This window comes from Haliotis rufescens, unplaced genomic scaffold (assembly GCF_023055435.1).
Source record: "Haliotis rufescens isolate VD_foot unplaced genomic scaffold, xgHalRufe1.0.p SCAF_3, whole genome shotgun sequence".
NCBI classification, from domain to species: domain Eukaryota; kingdom Metazoa; phylum Mollusca; class Gastropoda; order Lepetellida; family Haliotidae; genus Haliotis; species Haliotis rufescens.
The window spans coordinates 62,396,236-62,423,131 of NW_025964001.1; the positions used below are offsets into that span (position 1 = coordinate 62,396,236).

At 37.1% G+C, this 26,896-nt stretch overlaps 1 protein-coding gene and 1 long non-coding RNA gene across 4 annotated transcripts in view; one reads left to right on the forward strand and one right to left on the reverse strand.

Annotated features, from left to right (window-relative positions):
• The window catches only part of LOC124132353 (homeobox protein Nkx-2.2a-like), a 40,947-nt gene extending 16,365 nt beyond the window's left edge, over positions 1 to 24,582 (reverse strand). Inside the window, exon 1 of one of the 3 annotated variants that reach the window (XM_046496240.2) lies at positions 24,516 to 24,582. Coding sequence is in view for 1 of the 3 variants with exons in the window: in XM_046496237.2 (XP_046352193.1) it covers positions 3,761 to 3,778 (18 nt within the window). In the remaining 2 variants the exon portion in view is untranslated. Of the gene's footprint in view, positions 1 to 3,760; positions 3,887 to 11,899; positions 12,089 to 24,515 lie in introns of those variants that run through there. The other 2 variants (XM_046496238.2, XM_046496237.2) reach the window with 2 other exon arrangements.
• LOC125384310 lies at positions 7,717 to 20,997 on the forward strand. Its single transcript, XR_007223205.1, has 3 exons — positions 7,717 to 7,804; positions 18,848 to 18,964; positions 19,978 to 20,997. It is a non-coding gene; the product is annotated as an uncharacterized LOC125384310 (long non-coding RNA).
• Positions 24,583 to 26,896: the final 2,314 nt, after the last annotated feature.

The following is a 26,896-nucleotide window of genomic DNA, read 5'->3' on the forward strand; positions in this document are numbered from 1 at the left end:
TGTTTGCTTAGTGTTAATGTCGCTGTTACGTGCGTCGTTGACCGTGGCTTCAACTTAGGACGGCGATGATAAAGTCATGTTTAAACGCGGAACTAGAATTGTGTACTTTCAGAAATGCATGCATGGGTTTCATTAGCGATGACAGGCCGTCTAGGAACGCACGCGCAATGAAGTTGATGTAAAAATCTTAGAGATAAAATCTGCACGGCGGCAGGGACGGCATTACCGTTGTGATGTCGTAGAATTAGACATAGGTCTGCTATTAGCGGCAACTGTAGGCCGTGATAACTAAGAATGCCCATAGGCCCGCCCCATCCCATGCCTGTGTGCCTGAGCACATCTCGGCCCAAATGGAGCAGATCATATAACCAATCCCTTCTATTTCACGGCAAATACACATTTTATCTTAGGTTTAAAAATCTTAGTAAAGGTGTTGATTTAAATTGGCGTAAAAGCTCCATTGTTGGGCCTTCCAGCAGTGTTTGTCTATTTGTGTTATGTTCATTTAACCCAGGTCTCCCTAAACAAACACCCCTATGTATGAGAGGTCAATGCGGCCAATACTTCGAATCAATATAGAAGATTTTATTACTTATTTTTATTCAGTCTTTGTTTAGACCAAGATGATCAAGTTTCTGTGTGTGAATTTTGGAAAAGCGTTGAGGTAAGTAATAGATAAAGACCACAATGACGGCGCATTCCTGTGTTCGAAGACCTCTTGGTGCATCTGGTACAAATCAGAGATGTTGACATTAGCTTGTTAATACTAACCTCTTACGTTTATAACTATGGCCAACCAAATAATAGTTATCCCAGATATAAAGTGTGGTAACAATTGAAAATTTAATCAAATTAAATTTAATTTAATCAAAATATAAAATTATTCTCTTCGTGTACTTTTATACTGAGTGAAAATGTTTCATTTACATGTCCATTGTAACAAATACAGCTGTTACACAATAATAATTCATAAAGATTCTGTTTAAAATCAAGAAAGTAAAAGCACGTTCTTCTTTGTGGTCAATGAAAACGTTTTCAGTTTTAACTCTCACACACTGAAGGCGATTCCAGACATTCTGATACAAGATTTGTATGTTACAGCCTATAAAATGTGATTTGACTTGATTTGATGATGATTCATAAACACATGCTTGTGATGTCGTCAGAATCGTAGTGGATATTTCTTATGCGTGTGGACAGGGTTGTGTCGCTTTAATATTATTGTGAAAGATGACGATCACGTTGAATACACTACATGTATATGGTAATACATGGGATTGACTTTTTCACTTTGGAATTGGTCTTGAATAAATGATTAGAAATCTGTTCTGATTTTTTCCAAACCCTTTTCTGAACAATGTTTTTAGAATGGTTGCTTTTAAAACTGAAATAGAGAACTACAAGTTCATGACTGATTACATACATATCTTTATAGCGCGACAAAGAAAAGTAAATAAACGAATTCAGTTTTTATATTTTGTATGTTTCCCCGATTACAATACACTAAATACCTTCAACAGTCTTGGCATCAACCTCCAGCTTCAACTGCAACACGTCCTCACAACCACGACATGATGTAAGGAGTGAATTATTACAAATAGTGTCCTATTTATATCCCAACCTTTTTTCATGACAAGGTGTTAAGAATGGGTGCTAAAAATATATTACTGAAAAACTACCAAGATTTAGGGGTAGCCATACTTGTGCCTCGGTCACAAGAAACTGAGTCCAACCAGACCGGAAGAGACACATTCAACAGCAGCACTGGTTTTGGCAGAGATTTCTTATGAATATGGAAAGGGTTTTGTCGCTTTTTTTATTATTATTATTATAATTATTATTATTATTATTATTATTATTATTATTATTATTATTATTATTATAAATAATAATAATGAGGCAAACAGAAAGAGTGATTATTATTATTTACGCCGCCTCTAGCACATTTCAAATATAATCCGGGGACAAGCAGAACCGCTTCATTGTACCTATGTTGATAATCGCACTTGGGATGGCGGCAGAAAGAACGGTTGTCGCAACCACTAGGCTCCCGAGCTTCTCTCAAACATATAAAAATAAAAAAAACAATTATAAATATTTTCAATACGTCAAGACCAGAGAATAATCAGTCTTGGTTATCTGCCAAAAGAGGTTTCATTTAGCGCGATAAGCAAAATAGTGACACAAATCATATGAATGGATCACTGAAAATCAGTGATGACACCAGGTGTTCGCGAAAAGGGTAGGCATGGCCGGCTTTATCGGAAGCAAACCAAACAAATGATTTCTACATCGATCATGTCTGCATGGGGTACACTTGTCCTTCAGACGTCTGATAAGCCTGATACCGTCTTTGAATCATTGAGTGAAACTCCCTACACGGATGTGCATATGCTGTAAGCATGGAGTAATCCGTATTCACCTGGAAGCACACCTAGAGCCACAGTAGTCCAACACTGCGTCATACACCCGCCTACAGCATTCATATCACAATACAAATCGATATCGAACATATGTCCCCAGCAAACATCCTGTGTTTGAAAACAGGAGACGTAATTTTATACGACATCATTTAAAATGTAGGCTTTTGGTGGCATATTTGTTACAAATGACCAAACAAATGATAACTTGGCCAACAATATATAACCAAAGTCATGCAGATGTGCATCCTTACAAACACATATATTGTACACCTTACATGCCTGCATGCACATGTTATACATGAATTAGGATCATTATCAAAATGGTTATAGAACTTATGTTATGCATAAGTGATGACATACTAAAGCATTGTCCCTATGAACATAATGATAAGAAAGGGCACAGGATGAAGCGCAGTTTCCGTCTCATGTCCCATAGTTAAAACATCACTCTCAAATGTAGATGTTTAACACTTGGGGAAAAGGCTCGGGCCTACTGGCGGCCGAAGCAATTCTTGTTACTCCAAACCCTTTGTCTACCTGATAGTGATTCTTAAAAACATGCTTATGATATGGTCGGAATCGTACAATGGACTATGTTTTTGGCAGATACTTCTTACGCAGGGTTAGAAATTGGCACTAGTCCTATAGTCCTTGCCAAACTGCCCAATGGTAAAGGTATCATAAGGACTAGTAGAAAATTGCCATTTTTAAGGGTTTTGCTATATGTTATCATTATAAGGACTAGTGGACGAAAACTGTTAGTTTCTAACGCTGCTTACGTTTATGGAAATGTTTTTATCTCTTTAATTATTAATATTATTATTATGTTTATTAGCAGTAGAAGTAGTAGCAGTAGTAGCAGCAGTGATAGTAGTGATAGTAGTAGTGTAGTATAACTAACTTGTACATCGTTCTATCAGTTATTGATTGTCGTATTTACACCACCTCCATCCACACCATCACCACCACCACAAACAACAACAACAACAATAACAATAATAATAATAAAAATAATAATAATAATATTAAAAAAACATCTAGACTGGAAAGGGGCACTAGATCCTAGAACCGAGTACCTATTTATAGAGCAGAGTCTCACACACTATATTAAATTATGGCACACCTTTACATAATCTACAACGTAATCATATAATCACATACATACAACAGAATTTAACTTGTTCAATAACGTCCACATCGAACTTTTCAAAATCAAACAGAGAAACTTCAAGATCAAGACTGATAACATACATATCTTTAGAGCGAGACAAAGAAAAGTAAAAAAAAACTCACACCCATTCGGTATATATGTTACTCGACTACAGTTCACTAAGTACCTTCAACAGTCTTGTCATCCACCTCCAGCTACAACTGCAACACGACCTCACAACCACGACATTCCTTGAACTAAGGAGTGAGAGAGGGTGTGGTTAGGAGCGGGCTAAAGGAGGCACAAGGCTAAAGAAAGTCTACATGTACACAACCCTGTACCCTGAGCGAAACACCCAATTGACTTTATATGTTATGTGTCAGCCCGGGAAAGACGTGGATTTATGGCGGACCCCAGAGTAAATACCCAACACATGGGAAAGCCACTTCGATGAATCACAAGAATTATGACTAGCGTCATGGAAGGCTATTAACAACCAGGGTACCATGTGGCCACGTATTATGCAGGATTATTGAATTTGCGAAATGTTTGCATAATAAAGATTCGTTACTTACGTCCAAAGATTACAGAAATGAAATGCATCTATTGTACGAATATCTTATCATTTTCCATGTATTGCTTCAGATATTCACAGAAAACTGACATATTATCAAATCCATTATGTATTTGTATTGTTCATATATTTCTGTGGTTATCTGTAAGTACATGTATATGTGTGTTTTCATACTGTTGAAGTGATGTCAAAACTCTTATTGCCTTAAAGCTACACTTTGAATGCAAATACTACACTTCCAGTGTTTAAATACATGTTACTTGTTCTCTCAAATCCTTTAAGGGCGTGACTGTAAAACACAGCTCAGCAACAATAATAAGTATGACCCGAATCACTGTACAGACATGTGACTTCAGAAAATGCATGATAAAAATTGGCCTTTCAGAGCCCCTTTAAGTCTTCATCAAGTATGAATGCTTAATACTTTCATCAAGTATTGTTGAAATGTGGTTTAACTCTTATACTTGTGTATCTAAATGTAAACTGTTGTGATTTGCTCCTCTTTAAAAGATTCCCAAGGTGCCAGTACTTAACATTGCTGTAAGTACACAAGAGCAGTACAATAAAGACTTCTCATTGATTTGAGCTTAGTGAAAGAGCTCTCGTGGGCCTGTGATGCCTCTTACTCTAAGATGAGATTGATCACTTCAAGCTCGTCCGCTCTGTTTGCCTAGGTTCTCACTGCGATTCTTCGTTTAGTTTGTAATCTCGGGGCCACTCGCTTGTCGAGGACCGGGCGTCCTAATACATTCTCTCTAACCAGATAACTATTGTGCTGTGCTATCTGAGGGCAAATTATATAGTCTTTGATGAGACTGTTAGACGGGTGTTGGTGAGGTAGGTATCTCCCACCTTTGTTTCTCGGGGCCGTCACTTTTTCCAACTCGCCTGGCAAGTACAACAAGGCTTGGGTCGAGTCGGGGTTATTGCAATCATATAATAAATTCAACGGTTAGATCCGCCTTGAGTTAAGACGTAGCCAGCCAACTTTACTCGCGTGGGCTTCTGGCAGACTTTTTGAATATTTATTTTGTGATACACGCGTACTGGGGTTGTCATCCGGCGAACCGATTTTCTTCCTTATCGTTGTTATATATTTGATCATACCATATGGCGGGGAATTAAAACCCTCCCCTATTGTGTTGCAATGGGACTAGTTTAAGCACTATAAACATGCACTCACTATACAGCTATTGTTTTGTGTTATTGGTATTTTTTAATAGTCGTTATCTGGTTATTTTAGAATTCCTGTTCATAGAATCTGACATATTTATTAAATTTCAGCATGACCTATGCATCTCAATTGAAAGTAAGGATATTAGTTGGCGAATATATTGGAGAAAAAGTGTAAATTGCTTATTCAGCAATTCATGTTTGTGGTTGAATGAACTAGATTCTTATAGTATTTCTGACCGTGATATATGTACACCCGTTGAGTTACTTTTTAGTTTAAAAGCTAAAATAGTTAAAATAAATTATTAATTTCATTGATTATTGAAAATAAAGCCAAAACCCTTTCCATATCCAATAGAAATCTCCACGTAAAGCAAAGTCGATCTACAATTCCGACTATATCATGAGCATGTGTCTATGAATCACTATCTAATAATAATGTTACCGGGTGTTCGCGAAAAGGACGGAAGCAAGAGTTATGCTTATGTGCTTTGCGCGCGTGTACGTGTTGGTAAATGCGAAATGGGTTTCAATCAGTTAAGGCTATATAACGTTGTCATATGTATTCATATACACACATTAATGTTTGTTTAAGTATATATGCTAATGGTAAATGTTATACGGTATAAACGGGTATGTGCTGATGTCATGTAACTGACTAGATTGAGCACACGTTTTGAATATTTCATGCGTGAATACTCTGTTATCAAACTGTTGAAATACACGAAAATCCATTAGCGTTCTGATGTCCAGTTGACGTCCGGGCGAGCGCAGATCCGAAATACCCCAATACCCAAATACCTCAATGTTCCCATACCTTAAGCCTAAGATATGATGGTCAAACGACTGGGAAATAAACAGTGATCCATATGTTTGCTCACACTATCGACCACCGGTTTGGTTGGTTCAGGTCCCATAACATACTGGCCTCCGTGGTGTGGGTGTAATATTGTGAACTACAGTATAACCCTACACTCTCTGAATGGATTAGGGTATCTCTGTAAAAAATAACGTATTGTTATACATATAAAAAAAAATTTCAGAAAACAGGAAAAACAGGAAAAACCTCAATCCTTTGCATGTGAATTCATAGTTTTCAAGTCGAAACCATGATTCATTTCAAACATGACATTTCTCTTTGTCATTCTTTAACCGGCACATAATGGGATAGTTAAAAAATATTCTGATTATTTGTCATATATGTCACATAAACGACAACACCATTTTGATAGTCATAAGATCCATTGTACCATTCCGAATATATTATAATCATGTGTTTATCAATGGCTATCATATAGCAGGTCTTGGCGAATAGGTCAGCGTATCCTGTCCCATCGGTGTCCCGTCACAAACACATGCAAAGGCAATGGTTGTTTTTGAAAAAACAACACGTAAGCATATGGTACAAGTTAAAATAGTGAGTTGCATCGGATATCATTTTGAGCGTCAAATTTGAAATGTCCTCCACAAGTCTACCATAAAACTTTACTGAGACCTGGAATGTTATAACCCCATCAAACATTTGAACAAGAGTCAAATGTAAGTAATTCATGTATGTAAATATATAATGGCGGTTTGAAAACATAAAGTGGCACGAAGGACTGTCGAACAGTCCACACCTAGATTTACACTATAGACATACATAATTTATACAATGATATACACTTAGTGTTAAAACGGTAATAAAATATACCCTTCATTTAAAACCACAAAAACAACCCAACTCTCCAGACAAGGCTTTTCTAAGCAGACTTCACACGATTCTCTAACTACATACAACATTATGTTCAACTCGAGGTCACTCATGTTTATCACAGAGCCCCTCTGCCACTATCAGTCCCGCCGGTTGCTTTGACCCTTAAATGTAGCCATTTGTCCTCTCGGGTCATACACTCAGCTTGGAAGTAACGCAACGGGGTAATGGACATGTTTTCCTGATAAAAAGTCAACTTTGTCTACCAAACACAAACAGTTGACGCATATAGGTATGAGTTTTATCCCAACCCTCTTCACGTTCGGCACCCAGGTCCCGTCTTTCGGGATGGGGCTGATCGGACGCTGGGCTCTCTCCTGAGCCCTGAGGTATGGAATGTAGGCCCACTTCGTGATCGGTGTGGTTCGCGATGGAAGAATTTGCCACTTACTTCGTTTGAAAAGCAAACGTTATTCGATTAGAAATATCGACGTGAAATTAGAGTTGTGTACACTTTTACATCTAACCCCTTGTGTTATCAGACTGAGTCAATATTTAAAACGCTATTACGTCGGGGTATTGTCAGTTGATTGGCTGTCAGCTGCCTTGATAGTTGACCTCACGACACGTGAATATTAATCAGAGCTAATGTGTGGTCGTGTTTTCCATCGCACCGAACAAAAACACTGCCATTTCCGTAAATGGATAACAAGAAGTGACATCTTTGTTAACTATGCCAAAGTAAGCTGATTTGATATAGAAGTGTATTAACATTTGATAACAACCTAAAGGTAATTGTGTGACTCCACGTATGTCGTACTTTATATATTTATACTCGATATATATTTACTCTCTCTCTCTCTCTCTCTCTCTCTCTCTCTCTCTCTCTCTCTCTCTCTCTCTCTCTCTCTCTCTCTCTATCTATCTATCTATCTATCTATCTATCTATATATCTATCTATCTATCTATATATATATATATATATATATATATATATATATATATATATATGCGCAAGTGATTTCGTCAGGTGTATAAGTATTAAATATAGAAAAAACAGAGTCCAGATATTCGTGCTTGTCAAAACTCCTCTATCCACACAAGATCTTTCGCCGTTCAACGGCTATTCTTCTTTAAGTTTGTAACGATATATATATACACACATACATATATACATAGATAGATATATATAGATATAGATATATCGTTACAAACTTAAAGAAGGGTCATTTATCTTGCATTATTAAAGAGATCAATGATGCCCATCTGATATTAAACCGTGGTTTCTCCAGTTGAAATTAAAAATTACAAACATAGAAACGTTTACTCTCAATACACTTTCATATTTAATAACAACAGATATGCATTTTACACTTCAAATCTCCACTGGATCAATTTTATGATTCTTGTTTAATGCTCTTAGTCACCTGTTAGTCCCAATGTGCAAATGACATTTACTGTTAATAAATGTGACAAAGCCCTTTCCATGGCCATGAGAAACCCCTGCCAAAATCAGAGTCGATTTCACGATTCCAGCCACATCATGAGCATGCGTCCATGAACTGCCATCAACCAGCGATGACACCAGGTGGTGCTCACCTGCTTTCATGCCTCACTCCCTGTCTGTTTGATGGCGTTGGAACATATCCGGCTGTTTTTACTTGTTGTTTACTTTCATTTAGTCTACACGTAGCTTCCTACTTATGGCCACTTCGTTGTTAACCTGATAACCTTCGTACGTATATATCTGCTTACCTGTTTTTATCGCTACACCGAAGTATGTTTGTTCGCCTGCATTGAGTGTTCACCTGTCTTCTTGGTAACTGTTTGGCAACCTACCCTCATGGTGCCTGCTTGCTTACCCGTCATCTCTATACCTGTTCTCTTACCTACCCTCATGGTGCCTGCTTGCTTACCCGTCATCTCTATACCTGTTCGCTTACCTACCCTCATGGTGCCTGCTTGCTTACCCGTCATCTCCATACATGTTCGTTTACCTACTCTCATGGTGCCTGCTTGCTTACCCGTCATCTCTATACCTGTTCTCTTACCTACCCTCATGGTGCCTGCTTGCTTACCCGTCATCTCTATACCTGTTCTCTTACCTACCCTCATGGTGCCTGCTTGCTTACCCGTCATCTCTATACCTGTTCTCTTACCTACCCTCATGGTGCCTGCTTGCTTACCCGTCATCTCCATACATGTTCGTTGACCTACTCTCATGGTGCTTGCTTGCTTACCCGTCATCTCTATACCTGTTCGCTTACCTACCCTCATGGTGCTTGCTTGCTTACCCGTCATCTCTATACCTGTTCTCTTACCTACCCTCATGGTGCCTGCTTGCTTACCCGTCATCTCCATACATGTTCGTTGACCTACTCTCATGGTGCTTGCTTGCTTACACGTCATCTCTATACCTGTTCGCTTACCTACCCTCATGGTGTCTGCTTGCTTCCCTATTTACCTTATATAATGCTTACAACTTGTAATGCTTACTTCTTTAATGCTTTCTTCTTTAAATGCTTACTTCTGTTAATACTTTCTTCTTTAAATGGTTACTTCTTTTAATGTTTACTTCTTTTAATGCTTATGTCTGTTAATACTTTCTTCTTTTAATGCTTTCTTCTTTAAATGCTTACTTCTTTTAATGTTTACTTCTTTTAATGCTTACTTCTGTTAATACCTTCTTCTTTAAATGCTTTCTTCTTTAAATGCTTATTTCTTTAAATGCTTACTTCCGTTATTGCTTACTTCTGTTAATACTTTCTTATTTAAATGCTTACTTCTTGAAATGCTCACTTCTGTAAATGCTTACTTCTTTAAATGCTTACGTCTTTAAAAGCTTACTTCTTTTCATGCTTACTTCTTTAAATGCTTACGTGCCTGTCTGCATATTTCATAGGCGCTGATAGCTGTGTGTACAATATGCATATCCCATGCCAGCGTCAATAGTATTTTCGGTGCTTCTAAATTACTGGCGTAGCTTCAGATCTGGTTCGGCCAAGGCCTTCCCTGCAGTGCCGAGTTCAGGTAGCCAATAAGTCACATATGATTGCTTTCACTCGCGGTTAATTCAGCTTAACACTGAATATTAGGAATCTTGTACAACATGTAAGTGGGATTAATACAAGTGCTGTGACGTTGCGGGCACGCCATGAAGCACTTGATGTATGCTCCAGTAAGGGGAACTCGAGTAGGCAGTAATTCAGCCTTAATAGCAGACATTGTCATCACCGATATCCGGCACCGGTATACATGCCTTGACTGTTGTGCCCTTAGCTTCATCGAAACTTTCTTAACTCGGGTTTAAAACATCTTCAGAAGTCCTCTGTAATGAGTGCTGTTCTGTGCAGTCGTGAAATCAAATCAATTTAGACGTTGTTCGCTCCTCTATGCCCACGAGGCGTGCTGTTGGCCCAACTACGCATGTCCTCAGCCACTTTACGGCAGTCGTGAAGTGTAAGTAAAGGGGAAAGCCTAAGACTATAATCACCACCCCTGTAAATCTTCCTTTTCTTGTCAACTCGTTTTACGACATCGACACTGAAGGGAGTTGTGTTGAAAAAAAGAACCCCAAATTGCCCAGCATTGCGTTTAACGGGTGTAGTGTTTTACGGGTTTGTACCAAGTTTATATGTTATCACAGTACAAAGATAACGCAAGTTCGTGCCCAATCGTAAAGGATAGAAACTATTTCTTATCGCCCTTGTCCTATAACAACGAAACCTGCAATATTACATACAGGAGGCGTGAAGTGTTGACTGATCTCTGGGACTACTTGGATGTTAGTTATTGACTATATTAACCGCTTATCATATTCTTTAGAACCTCTCCGATAACGAAGACTAAATGATAGTTTGGAGGACTGACTTGGTTCACAAAACTGGCATTATGACCTGCAACTCCAGAAGGAACAAAGGAAAGAAAGGGTGATGTGTTTTGATATGTCATATTGAACAAACTGTGGTATGTAGGGTATGACCTAAGTATTAGTTCATACTGTAGTTGTTGAATTTAGGTACTCCGAAATTTTGACACGGAATTAATTTACAGTTCATAATAAAGTAAAGGTGATTCGTTTTAGTCTTGTAGGGTTCAGCTAAGGATGCCGATGCAGGCGTTATTAAGATTGTTGGGGAAATACATTTAAAACTGACTTGGTTATCAGCAAAAATATAATCGTTATCTGTAAATGTCTTTCAAGAAAATAGCTCCGGAAAATGACGTCACTCGAGAAGGCCTTTTAATCCACACAAAGCCGTTATTATTTATCTAGCTTACAATATGTAGAACAATATACGTAAAACTAATACATTTTAATGTTATTATTACTATGATTATTTATTATACCCGCCATGACACTCCTTACTATCTTCTCCATGTTCATATGAAGTCTCAACTAAAAGCAAACTCGACTGTACAAATCCAACTATACCATGATCATGTGTTTATGAATCGTTATTAACAATGATGAGAACAGGTGTTCGGCAAAAGGTGCGCGTGGCCTGCCGCAGCGGTGGCAACCGTCACAAACACATGCAAAGGCAAGGCAAATATTTACCTGATAAAATCCCCTAAATATTCCCGCTATGTTTAACACTTTGAAGGTATTTACAGCTTAAGAAGGATGTGCAGATAACTCTTGCCATAACGAGTTCGTTACTTAAATAATGATGGTACTTGGTGTTCGCAAAAACTTTAGCGTATCCTGCCCCACCGTTGGCACCCGTCAGACAGATTGTTCCTGTTACTGTGGGTGGTAATATATATCCACCCAGTCCGTCCGGATGAAGTAGGACGTATTATATGGGTGTGGGGACAGATAGGTCAACCGTACACATTATAGACAAAATATAAATATTTATACATATCAAAATAAAATTTACCTGTCATGTTATCCTAGTATGCCATCGTACAATCAGCCGCAAGTCAAATACCGTCCTGTTCCAGTGTGTGCAGATGTCCTAGTTAAATATTACACTCTGCATTTACTTCATTTGAACCACATGCATTAATCGTATATCAAACTGAAGCCGTTTACCTGCACACTACATCACCCTCATCTTACAATTGGGAGTACTATCCAGGTTAAAGGCAATAAGCGCAATGTACACAGTTTTCGTGTCTAGAGATCATCCAATGCACGCCCCAGGGTCCCTGCAACCAAGCCATCTTAAACGACATCAATGAAGGACTTGTACGTGTGAAGAGAAGGGACCGAGTTCCACTGATGGCCGGGGTACAGGGCTACACTTGTATGTAGCTGTCGGTTTCCTGTAGAGTCAAGGGATGATGGTCAGAGACCAGCCTCCAGCTAATCTATTTGACGTTTTAAAACTGTGGCAATCCACCAGGGGCTTGTGTGTGTTGGTATCACTAAGGTGTTTGAGGTAGGGGTAGACCTGGAGGACGGGTGAATATGTCAAAATCTTCAAACATTGTCAGTGGGATTTATGAATGTGTGTCACTTCATTATTACATAGACAATGATTGATTAATGTGTGTAACATTTTATTATACAGACAATGGTTTATTAATGTGTGTCATACCATTATTATATTAACAATGGTTAATTATTGTGTGTAACATTTTATCATATGGAGAATGTTTGTTAATGTGTGTAACATCATTATCATATAGACAATGGTTTAGTAATATGTGTAACATTTTTATGATATAGACAGTGGTTTATTAATGTGTGTCACATCTTTATTATGTTAACAACGTCACAGGTGTTTTATGTAGATATTAGTTTATTAATGTGTGTCACATCTTTATTATGTTAACAATGTCACAGCTGTTTTATGTAGATATTAGTTTATTAATGTGTGTCACGTCTTTATTATGTTAACAATGTCACAGCTGTCTTATGTAGATATTAGTTAATAATGTGTGTCACATCTTTATTATGTTAACAATGTCACAGCTGTTTTATGTAGATATTAGTTTATTCATGGGTGTCACATTTGATTTATGCAGACAGTAGTTTATTAATGTGAGTCTCATCTCAATAGTGTAGACAGTAGTTTATTAATTTGTCACTTCGTTATTATATTCACAGGGGTTTATTAATATTTGTTTCATATATTTATTTTATAGGCAGTGGTTTGGCAAAGTCGCAACAAGGTAATTTGGCCAAGACGTTTAGGTTAAGCTTCAGGTATCGAGGACTTCAACTTTCCCTTTATGTCGAGCAATATTTCAACAGCTCCAACTTTCGAGGTACAATCGAGCATGTTGTTTCTACGAAGATTTCCAAAAAACGTAATGCGACTCTTGCTAACGAATTGTTTGATCAAGGATACGGCATTCAAGGCCTTAGCAGCTTTCAAAATGTTTTATGGTAGATTTCCAAATTTGACGCATAAGTGACAAAGCAATATGTCTGATGCAATTCCCTATTTTGACTTGTACCATGTGTCCCCGTGTCATTTGTGAACAAATGACTTGCCTTTGCATGTGTTTGTGACGGGCGACGCCGATGGGACAGGATACGCTCACCTTTTCGCGAACACCTGTTATCATCGCTATTGGATGGTGATTCGAAGACGCATGCTCATGATATTGTCGGAATGGTTCTGCTTTTGGCAGAGATTTCTTATGAATATGAAAAGGGTTTTGTCGCTTTTATTAATGCCTGTCACGTCATTATTACGTAGACAGTGGTTTAGTAATGTATGTTACAACTATATTATGTAGACAGAGATGTATTAATGTGTGCAATTAATTTCTCTCGTATATAAGCAGTGGTTCAATATACTGTGTCACGGATGTATTCAATCTTAAACATTTATGGTTTTACAGGGTCATAATTAAAATGTGGTGTCTCGAACATATCCATGGTGAAGGTGAAGTCATTAAGTCAAGTTGAACATCTTAGGCAAGCGAATGCTTTGTTACATTGGCTTTTATTGTATTTGAATATATCTTGCATGTATATAGAGATATGCATATGGGACTTTAATATGTAGTGTGTGTGGTATTTTGTATTGTACAGGTATATAGAGATATCCATATGAGACTTGAATATGTAGTGTGTGAGGTATTTTGTATTGTACAGGTATATAGAGATATGCATATGAGACTTGAATATGTGGTGTGTGTGGTATTTTGTATTGTACAGGTATATAGAGATATCCATATGAGACTTGAATATGTAGTGTGTGAGGTATTTTGTATTGTACAGGTATATAGAGATATGCATATGAGACTTGAATATGTAGTGTGTGCGGTATTTTGTATTGTACAGGTATATAGAGATATGCATATGAGACTTGAATATGTGGTGTGTGTGGTATTTTGTATTGTACAGGTATATAGAGATATCCATATGAGACTTGAATATGTAGTGTGTGAGGTATTTTGTATTGTACAGGTATATAGAGATACACATATGCAACTTGAGTGTGTGGTGTGTGTGGTATTTTGTATTGTACAGGTATATAGAGATATACATATGCAACTTGAATATGTGGTGTGTGTGGTATTTTGTATTGTACAGGTATGTAGAGATACACATATGCAACTTGAGTGTGTGGTGTGTGAGGTATTTTATATTGTACAGGTATATAGAGATGTGCATATGAGACTTGAATATGTGGTGTGTGCGGTATTTTGTATTGTACAGGTATATAGAGATATACATATGCAACTTGAGTGTGTGGTGTGTGAGTTATTTTGTATTGTACAGGTATATAGAGATATGCATATAAGACTTGAATATGTGGTGTGTGCGGTATTTTGTATTGTACAGGTATATAGAGATATACATATGAGACTTGAATATGTTGTGTGTGTGGTATTTTGTATTGTACAGGTATGTAGAGATACACATATGCGACTTGAATATGTGGTGTGTGAGGTCTTTGTATTGTACAGGTATATAGAGATATGCATATGCGACTTGAATATGTTGTGTGTGTGCGGTATTTTGTATTGTACAGGTATATAAAGATACACATATGCAACTTGAGTATGTGGTGTGTGAGGTATTTTGTATTGAAAAGGTATATAGAGACATACATATGCAACTTAAATATGTTGTGTGTGAGGTATTTTGTATTATATAGGAATGTAGACACATACATATGCAACTTGAATGTGTGGTGTGTGTGGTATTTTTGTATTGTACGGGTATATATAGATATACATATGCAACTAGAATATGTGGTGTGTGAGGTATTTTGTATTGTACACGTATGTAGAGAAATACATATGCAACTTGAGTAAGTGAGGTATTTTGTATTGTACACGTATATAGAGAAATACATATGCAACTTGAATATGTGGTGTGTGACGTATTTTGTATTGTACAGGTATGTAGAGATATACATATGCAACTTGAGTAAGTGAGGTATTTTGTATTGTACACGTATATAGAGAAATACATATGCAACTTGAATATGTGGTGTGTGTGGTATTTTGTATTGTACAGGTATGTAGAGATATACATATGCAACTTGAGTGTGTGGTGTGTGAGGTATTTTGTATTGTACAGGTATATAGAGATATACATATGCGAGTTGAATATGTGGTGTGTGAGGTATTTTGTATTGTACAGGTAAATGGAGATACACATATGCAACTTGAGTATGTGGTGTGTGAGGTATTTTGTATTGTACAGGTATGTAGAGCTATACATATGCAACTTGAGTGTGTGGTGTGTGAGTTATTTTGTATTGTACAGGTATATAGAGATATACATATGAGACTTGAATATGTTGTGTGTGAGGTATTTTGTATTGTACAGGTATATAGAGATATACATATGAGACTTGAATATGTTGTGTGTGAGGTATTTTGTATTGTACAGGTAAATGGAGATACACATATGCAACTTGAGTATGTGGTGTGTGTGGTATTTTTTATTGTACAGGTATGTAGAGCTATACATATGCAACTTGAGTGTGTGGTGTGTGAGTTATTTTGTATTGTACAGGTATATAGAGATATACATATTGGACTTGAATATGTTGTGTGTGCGGTATTTTGTATTGTACAGGTATGTAGAGATATACATGTGAGACTTGAATATGTTGTGTGTGTGGTATTTTGTATTGTACAGGTATATAGAGATACACATATGCAACTTGTGTGTGTGGTGTGTGAGGTATTTTGTATTGTACAGGTATATAGAGATATACATATGCGAGTTGAATATGTGGTGTGTGAGGTATTTTGTATTGTACAGGTATATAGAGAAATACATATGCAACTTGAATATGTGGTGTGTGAGGTATTTTGTATTGTACAGGTATGTAGAGATATACATATGCGAGTTGAATATGTGGTGTGTGAGGTATTTTGTATTGTACAGGTATATAGAGATACACATATGCAACTTGAGTGTGTGGTGTGTGAGGTATTTTGTATTGTACAGGTATATAGAGATACACATATGCAACTTGAATATGTGGTGTGTGAGGTATTTTGTATTGTACAGGTATGTAGAGATATACATATGAGACTTGAATATGTGGTGTGTGCGGTATTTTGTATTGTACAGGTATATAGAGATATACATATGCAACTTGAGTGTGTGGTGTGTGAGGTATTTTGTATTGTACAGGTATATAGAGATATACATATGCGAGTTGAATATGTGGTGTGTGAGGTATTTTGTATTGTACAGGTATGTAGAGAAATACATATGAGACTTGAATATGTTGTGTGTGTGTGGTATGTTGTATTGTACAGGTATATAGAGATATACATATGCAACTTGAGTATGTGGTGTGTGAGGTATTTTGTATTGTAAGGGTATAGAGAAACACATATGCAACTTGAATATGTGGTGTGTGCGGTATTTTGTATTGTACAGGTATATAGAGATATCCATATGCAACTTGAGTATGTGGTGTGTGCGGTATTTTGTATTGTACAGGTATATAGAAATACACACATCTGTGTTTTTAGTATGTGGTGTTTGAGGTATTTTGTATTGTACAGGAATGTAGACATATACATATGCAACTTGAATATGTGGTGTATGTGGTATTTTGTATTGTACAGGTATATAGAGATACACACATCTGCGATTTGCGTATGTGGTGTGTGCGGTATTTTGTATTGTACAGGTATGTAGAGATATACACATATCACAATGGATATGTGGTGTGTGAGACTTCCCCATTAGGCAGCTGTGCTGAGAGATTATGTTTGTGTATTTTATCTATACTTATGCATGGAGGTGTGTTTTGTGTGACCTTTTGTTAATACTCTGTGTATACATTTCTTTTAAACTGTAGGTTCGTTGACAAAACAAATGTCACATGCACTAATGTCATCTGTATATCCTTAGAAAGTACTAACTATAAAATATGCTTTCTGAAAACCTTGAAAACCGGCCTTTTGGGCACATTTTTAATCATGCATTTAGTGTTTTATAAGTCCAAAACATGCAACTGTTGAAATGAACAAAGTCTTACTCCCATTCATACGTACACACCAGACAGAAAATGAAGCTATATTAAAGGCAGTACAACATTACATATGTACAACTAAAAGATTTGTGTAAAGAACTGTTCATTCAACAATACATCTCTCCCCTTCAAACTCTCTCTCTCTCTCTCTCTCTCTCTCTCTCTCTCTCTCTCTCTCTCTCTCTCTCTCTCTCTCTCTCTCTCTCTCTCCTCTCTCTCTCTCTCAACATTTTATGTCTCTTCTATGGTGTTGTATGCATATATATTAAATTTGAACTTGTGAAATTTTGTAAATACCAGGGATAGAGGGCAATCTAAATTGGAAGAACTTGTCCCCCAATCCCGTTCACTCCTTGTAAATAAATATGTTTAAATCAAATAAATCACAGGTTTCATCATGATTTGTACATGATTTCCTCATTCCTAAATGTATGCAGATCCACAGATTCCGCGGACAAAGAAGGCACCCATAAGGACTTGCTATTTGAAGTAACTGATAATGTGTATGATAAAATGATGTAATATCTCTTTAATTTATTTTCAAAAAAAGATGTTACATTGTATCTTCGCCTGCACCGTTGTTGGTCTTCCCAAGAGAATAACAACTGGAAACAAAGTATTGTGCAATTTATTGGTGTGTCAGCGATATAGTGGCAAGATCACCAGATAGATTGCCACTAGGCACAATAATGCACTTCTTGCAGTGAGTGAGTGAGTGAGGTTTTACTCCACTTTTAGCAATATCACAGCACAATCAAGGCGGTGGACATCAGAAGGGCTTTCAGAGTGACCAGCAAACTCTTTAGCCACTTGGCTACCCCCAATAATTTAGCTATAGATGCATGTCCATTCTGGTAAGTATGGCTCAATGAAGACTCACATTCATGTTTGATATTGAATGGAAACTCTTATAAAATAAATTACCGTGAACCATACAATGTACATGAAAATTATTGATGAATTAAACATTATTTGAAATTGTTACTAAGTTCGCCGTACTTAAAACACCACACTAATCTAAACGTTTATTAAGTGGAGCGTTCTTGTCTTGTTGTCTTCCGAGTCTTGAACCCATTACTCACACAGCTATTAAACTTCTATTCTCCCTTTGATCCGTGCTTCACGCAGTTCGGTAATCGTTAGTGGATTGTATGTTCAACAAAGCAAAATATATATGCAAATATGGGTGCTTTTAGTCAAACAATGGACTTAAAATCTCAGCGATATATACGATTGTGAAGATGCTTGTTTAAGCTAGGCCTAGAGATGTGCACTCAGCAGTACTATTGATTGTTTTGTCTGGCTTTGAGCAATACAAGATGAAAGAAAGGTACAGCTCATCGGTAAAATATCCATTTATTACAGAACAATGATTTGTTTTTGTGTCTGTTTTTACTTTTCATGGAGATGCAGTCAGTGAGTGTCCCTGTCTCGGTCCACCACACAATGGTCTGTTTCTGACAAGGAACGGTGGCACACATGATGGTTTTTCGTTTTCTATGTACTCCGATTGTGACCCGGTATGTTTTGGTAAGAAAAAAATCAAATCACCGTATTTTCTTCACATATTTCTTTTTACATATTTCTATTTACTTATTTCGTTTCATTGTGGTAGCTTTGTATAAATTTGAAAATTGAGATGAACTAACATGATAAAAAATATGTTAGATATGTCAGACTTTTAAAAGAGCTTTCAGAATATGTTCCTACGAAGTTTCCTATTCTCTTTAAGAATTTAGGGATAAACAACGTCCCCTCACCCAAATATCTTTTTTGCGCATTTTCTTAAATAAAATCACATACACGTGGTTTCAAATGGTCAACCCAAAATACCTACATTACAAACTCATTTTTTATTTCTTCAAAAAAAATCGTACGCTGACCACATACAATAGGACATCTTGCTTACGTACAACCAGCATCCCCTCTCATATGAAACAACTATCAAAGCTACACGACATTGCATTCCCTTCACCAGCAACACAAAACATCCAGCTCGCACCTATTCATACCTTCCCTCTCCCAAGGTAAACCAAGTGCAAGTGTATCAGAAATTTGCTCTTTCCATGGGAAAGATTCAGGAACAACACGTTTGAGAAGAACCGCTCATTGAAGGTATTGGAGGGACGAGGGGGTCCTCTGTCGGCATCGCAGATGCACTGAAAGGCTAGGGGGACTCCGACCTCTCCCACTAGTCTTCTTCCACGTTCCACGCACCTGGGAGATTCTACATGGCCCTAAGATAAACACTGTCCCTGTGTCGTCCAGTTTTGCTCCGAGCAAATTTCCTACTCCCATTCTGGCTAGGTTTTTTAAGTGCGATTCCATTTTGTGCGAGTCGAGAGCGCCAAACGTTGGTGTTATTTTTCATAACAGATCGCACAATGGCGAAGCTGTCGCTCGGGTCGAGGACTCTTAAAACTCGCGGTTGATAATCAAAATTATACTCGGAAGCTACCATCCAAACTTTTGACTGGAGATTAGTAAATCTATTCACCATATGCTTTCATGTTCTTAATTTCCGCTGTTCTTGGTCTTCATAGTGGACGTCCATATTCTGAATAATGACGAAGCACTTCATAACTACTTCCTGTGCTGCTGCTGCTGCTGATGATGATGATGATGACGACGACGACGACGACGACGACGACGACGATGCTGATGCTGCTGCTGCTGCTGCTGATGATGATGTTGCCGCTACATATAACAATTAATTCTGCTGCCGTGATACCGCCATCACCGGCTATGTTTTTGATAGCAATGATACTCCAATTATGATGAATATTACTGTTGAACCGATGAAGCTGCTGCATGTCTTACCAATACTGCAACGCCCGCCACTACAAATACATCTCTCCTGTCTGTACTGGGTTAACATCGACGGATACCGGGGCACCTTTCCCATGTTCGAGACATCCGCGTTACCGATAATACGTTTGTGTCGATAAATAATAGTGACCAAAAAAATAATAATTAATCGAGCGGGACTACCTTGTGACTACCAAGTAAAAACACTGAAATAATGTGTAAAAATAAGTATTAGTTAATTCTAGTTAGTTAGCTCTTATTTTGCTTGTATTTGTGTTTGTTATTTTATTGCTTTTTGTTTTTGTTTGTTTTTTGTTGACATTTGTTTTCTTTGTTTTTGTTGTTTTCTTTTTCTTTTTATTCCATTTGGATGTCCATCTGTAACAAAGTACATCTCTTAGTCCCTTTGTTCGTAACTGAAACCGTTTGGAAAATTGAATCCAAATACAAATATCAACCTACATGTGGTACGTTCCTCCTCCGTAATGATAACGACAAAACGTTTTCCATAGACAACTACTGGGAAAATGTAGCAATTCCAATGACCCTGACTATGCTACCCGTATCCTGTTGAACAACCTTACATATATCTTTCTACTTGGTACTCAGCTGTCAGAACAAAAGTCATATGACCAACAGAAAATCTCACAAATCTGTAGACATAAAATACATGAAAACTACGTATAAATATATTGTAATAATAATCTGTACCACCCTGTTTGTTCATACCACTATACACATGATATCTCAAATACAGAGGAATATATTTAATTAATTTTCGGTACTACATTCTATCCACGACCACTCAAGAGTTATGCATGTATCTCCGTATCAATATTTGTACATCTGGAAGAACACTGGGTTGTTTGTTGGCCGATCGTTTGTGTCCAAAAAAGCTGTACTTAATATTCTGCGTTGCTTCACCTTAGTCTGCATTCAGACGACGTAATTGTAGATTTAAGACACATTTTGATAATACTTGAAAATATTTCCAATTGCGCCACCTGTGCATGGGTGTCGCCAAATGCAGATTTCAACACGACAGGTCAGGCGGTGTGTGATAACATGGCGGTAGAGGACTTGTGAATGAACTGGTCCCCCAGGCCATAAAATGTTTACTGTGGGTAAATGTAAAAAATAGCTTGAATTAAGCGTATTTATATAAATTCGCCAATGAATGAAGTGGAATAACATTTCTACTTAATCTAAAAGGTTGAAATCCTATTTTGGATCGTTTTAGGTCAAATTTATTTTTGTGTCATGTGTTATCGACTCGACCCTTTGATAACCGTCAACTCAATGATCTTTGTTACTTTTTAACGCTTGAGAAAAATACATATTTATTCTTGTTTCGTTTGAAACACGCTTTAATTCTTATCAGTAGTGCCTTGTGTTAATTGAAAAAGTAAGTTTACTCAATGTGAAAAAGCCGTATACATAATTTGATACAAATCTTAGATAGTCGTAGGAACATATTTTCAAAATGCATAAATTTTAGGAAAACAGATCTAATCAACTCTTCCATTCTGACACACTAACTGCCGTTCGCTCACGTGACGCACAAACATTGTTTAAGAACTTCACTTTAGCTTTTGATTTAAACACCATCGTTAAAGCCACACTGATCTACATCTCATAGGGGCATGGGTGACTCAGTCGTGTGCAGAGTTGTGTCCCTTTGGTACACCAGAAACCTGTAATCGTCGGGTCGTATCGTTGCTGACAAGGCTGGATGGCGCACTTCCAGAGAGAGTGAGAGAGAGAGATCGTAGGTGAGAGTTAGAGAGAGAGAGGGGGAGAGAGAGAGGGAGAGAGAGAGAGAGAGATCGTAGGTGAATATATGAGGGAGTAGGGTTTAACGCCGATTTGAACAGGTATACAGTTTAATCACGGCGTGCCATCTTTATTTTATGTGGGAGGGAAGCCCGGTGTGATGCGTCTCAGACGTTTACCGTCTCGTGAAACTCACGAGCACGGATATGGTGCTGACAAACCTAGAAACATAAAGGGGCGAACCGGATTGCGAACCGACGGTCATAGGTTTATGGTGTGAGATCAGGTTCGGCAATGGAGACCAAAATTTAAAGAGAGAGAGAGAGAGAGAGAGAGAGAGAGAGAGAGAGAGAGAGAGAGAGAGAGAGAGAGAGAGAGAGAGAGAGAGAGATTTTGAAGAGGAGAGATGTATTGTTGAATGAACCGTTCTTTACACAAATCCTTTAGTTGTACATATATAATGTTGTACTGCCTTAAATATAGCTTCATTTTCTGTATTTTCTTAATATTTTCTAAATAGTTACTGATTTCGGGGTAAGACCACAGTCACTCACTCATTTAGTATTATTAGTGGGCGACGTGTGCTTTCCATCTGAGTTTAATGACAGGACGGCGGGGTAGCCCACTGGTTAATGCAATCGTCACGAATCACGGGTACATTCCCCCAAATGGATGTCATGTGCGTTGCCATTTCTGATGTCCCTCCGCCGCGATTTGGCTTGAATATTGCTTAAATCAGCTAAAACCCCAACTCACCCACTCACTATTTCTGTAACATATAGCTGGGACACAAACACATTGATGAATGGAGAATTGTGATTTACATTTATGTATGTAACCTTTTGATTTACATTGATGACTGTGAGATCTAGATTTACATTGATGAATGTGACGTCGTGGTTTACATTTATGTATGTAACCTTGTGATTTACATTGATGACTGTGACGTCGAGATTTACATTGATGAATGTGACGTCGTGATTTACATTGATGAATGTGACGTCGTGATTTACATTGATGAATGTGACCTTGTGCTTAACATTGATAAATGTGACCTTGTGATTTACATTGATGAATGTGACGTCGAGATTTACATTGATGAATGTGACGTCGTGATTTACATTGATGAATGTGACGTCGTGATTTACATTGATGAATGTGGCGTCGTGATTTACATTGATGAATGTGACCTTTTGATTTACATTGATGAATGTGACGTCGTGATTTACATTGATGAATGTGACGTCGTGATTTACATTGATGAATGTGACCTTGTGCTTAACATTGATGAATGTGACCTTGTGATTTACATTGATGAATGTGACGTCGTGATTTACATTGACGAATGTGACCTTGTGCTTAACATTGATGAATGTGACCTTGTGATTTACATTGATGAATTTGACGTCGTGATTTACATTGATGAATGTGACCTTGTGCTTAACATTGATTAATGTGACGTCGTGATTTACATTGATGAATGTGACGTCGTGATTTACATTGATGAATGTGACGTCGTGATTTACATTGATGAATGTGATGTCGTGATTTACATTGATGAATGTGACCTTATGATTTGGCAAGACGAGTTTTGACATGTCGACAAATCAGAACCCAATCTTCTTATCATTTATTACGATTATGGAAAGGATTTTGATGCTTTAAATAAGACGTAACCAAAGCATTTTAGTATAGGTTATTTTTTTACTTACACGTAATTCAATCTCTTCTTTGCCCGTGACGGGGTTTTGTGGTGATCGAGCAGTACTGCCTTACCCTACTAACCTCAGATTTGTTTACCCCTAAAAAATAATCACTTTTTGGTTTAGTTTTGTTTGTACACTGAAATCGTTTTTGAGATTCGTAGGTACATTAATAATAACCAACAGTGTATCAACTATATGCGAGTTTGGAAAGAAGTGTTGAAATTGTAACCCTATTTCCCACACATATTTACCGGGTTTACGTCCTGAAACAGGATGCTGGAATAATAATGTATATTTTTGACAACGTTTCAAAGACCCTTTATTAGGGATTAGGGTATATTTACACAAAAGGCTCATTTTTCCCAACGATCTTAATATATAACCCTTGTTTATAATGCCCTGGGGGAATACCATTGAAAAAAATCCAATTCCAGAATAGGTTTTTTACTAAATACTTAATGTACATATTCACCCTAATATGAAGTATAATGTATTCTTAATATACAATTATATCGAGATAGGAAAGATTTATTTGAAGATGGGACTTCCTTTAAACGGTATGTTTAGTCAAACTTCAGCTGTATATACAAATGCTGTTTCGCAGTTGAATGCCCTTTTCAAAGTGATGTTATTCAATATTACACAGTCGGGAGTATGGTAAGAGATCTCTTCGTCGTTGTCAGTGGCAATTCGAGTGTTCTCCGCTTACAAATGCTCGCGACATGTTGAGAGATCCTCTTTTGGTCAAGTAGCCAACGCTCAGTGGACACTTAATTAAAATAAACTAAACTTACCTTTAAACGAACGCGGCTTTCAGCAGTAATTTAGCGGCAAGCAGGGCCAAGAGTGCAATCTTGACATCAAGGGCGTAGGAGGACTGTGGCAAAATGAGCTGATTAGCCACTCAATGGTCATATATACCTTCACTGCGGGACTGATGGCGTTTGTTTACTTTTTGCCGTTGAGCTATTTATCATACAGTTTCCGTAATATGCCCTGTTTAGTCTTTGTTCATTTGCTTTGCCCAGAGAGCAAAGAGAGCCATATGCTGGCTTTATTGCGAGATATTTTCATCCGTGGTTCGTATTATGCTTGATGACAAAAGTGTTCCATGTTTTACATCACACCAATGTCATTGCGCGTGAGAACGCAATGCGGACGTTGTTTAAAGGCCGCGTGTCATGTATTGTAAAGCGCACTTATTCGAATGGTTTGTCTCAAAAGAAGAGTGGATAAAAAGCGGCTTCGGCTTGTTTTTACCTGGTCGATTTGTTACAGTGAAGACGCGACATACGGCAATTGGTAATTAAAGCATTAACTCGCGGCCGTTTTATCTCGATCAATATTCTTTACCAGAAATCTCGCGTTCCCATTTATTCTCTCAAACAAACGGACAAATCGTGGATTTGTTGTCGAAGCGAAGCTCAAGTGCTCTCCAAATATTTCAGTTTTGAATCAGACTCTATCAAGAAGATAGACAAGGTATGGAGAAATAGACACACCATCAGTTCGCCCTCGTATATCGATGATGAATCCGTCACTTAGAGACGCTTTCAATGATCGAACACCATTCTTTGTCCTTAGCAAGTATCGATCTTTCAAAACCATGATCTTTGTATGGTAGAGCGCGGTCGCTGATTGTTTTCATCGCGTAATTTTATGATCAGTAAAGCCTTTGATTGTTTCATTAAAACAGTCTCAAAGACACACAAAAAACATGGAAAGCTGTATAAAACAATGAGTTTACAAGAGATGGTTCGGTGCGAGACATGCCGGAAATAATACTATATTGTTCCGCCAGCCATTACTTGGTCGGAAATGTTATTGTTTTAATGCGTTTCTCTCCCGTGAGAAGATCATCCGAGCGGGAAATTGGCTGATCTGTTTTCAAATGTGTTTAACTTTATAGAATCTTTAACCTTCCCAAAATATTCTATAGCTTAAATAATATTTAGTAATGCTTAAATTAGACGTTTTAAGAAAATTCATTTTTAAATTGACAAAACAACTTCATATTCCTTTTAAATGTTCATTAAAGTAATTAGCTCACTGGCAAATATGAATTAAGGCACCTGCTATGTACACGTTTAAACAAAAATAACATGAAAATGATATAATTAATGTTTTTGTTCTGTTCGGAATCGTTGATCTCCACTGAAGAAGGAAACAATTCTTTTTTTTAAAGCTATGATTTTTTTATATTTGATAATTACTTTATTATGGCTAGTCTATCAATAAAATCAATTAAATCTAATTGAAACTAATTTTTAAAAAGCGAACAAAACTATCTCGGGTTGCTTAAATATAACGCTTTCAGATTTACAAAAAATGATAATCTGTATTTTAAAATTCATGCAAACTTTTGCTGTTCATTCGCTTATTTGTATAGCAGTAATTGTGGAATGGTCTATATAATACATGATATAATGTTGTTTATTATTGCAACTATAGATTTTACCTAGGTATTCCGTCTTTTGTCATCAATGTCTGTTGTTAGGTAATTATTTTCAAAACATCAACTCCAGAGAATAATCGGTCTCACAAAAAAAATAACAAATATTTTTTTTTTTATCCCAGACGTGTGAAGTTAAAATAATTTGTCCACTAGTACATTGGCTTATAATTGTTGCATATAGCAGTAAATAAGAAGTGTAAACATAAGGTTCCGTAAGGTAGATCTGTAAAACATTAAACCACACTATTCAGCACAGTTCATAGATTCACAGTAATTCAGTGCCTGTTTGGATTTATTACATCGGCAATCAATATGAAATAAAACCACACCTATGTCATGACCCTGTCACATGACATTTTTATTCATATTTCTCTGTCTATATTTCATCCTTTTACCACCTGACGTATTGAAGATAAATACTGGCAGATTTAGTTCTGGAGAGTGGTTTGTTAACAGTTTAGCAATAAAAAGACCAAAAAAGTAGTTAGTAATGTCGCTATGGGGCATTTAACCAATATACAAAAACTACCTGAGTGAGAGGGTATTGTTTTACGCCGTTCAGCAATATGCAGCAAATATCCCGGCGGAGTACATCTGAACGTGGCTTCACACATTGTACCCAAGTTACCTTATTGACTAATGATACAGAGACTGATTGTTATAAATATTTAAGTTCAACTGTTAAAATGTAAAAAAAATACACTTTTTTCAGTCTTATTT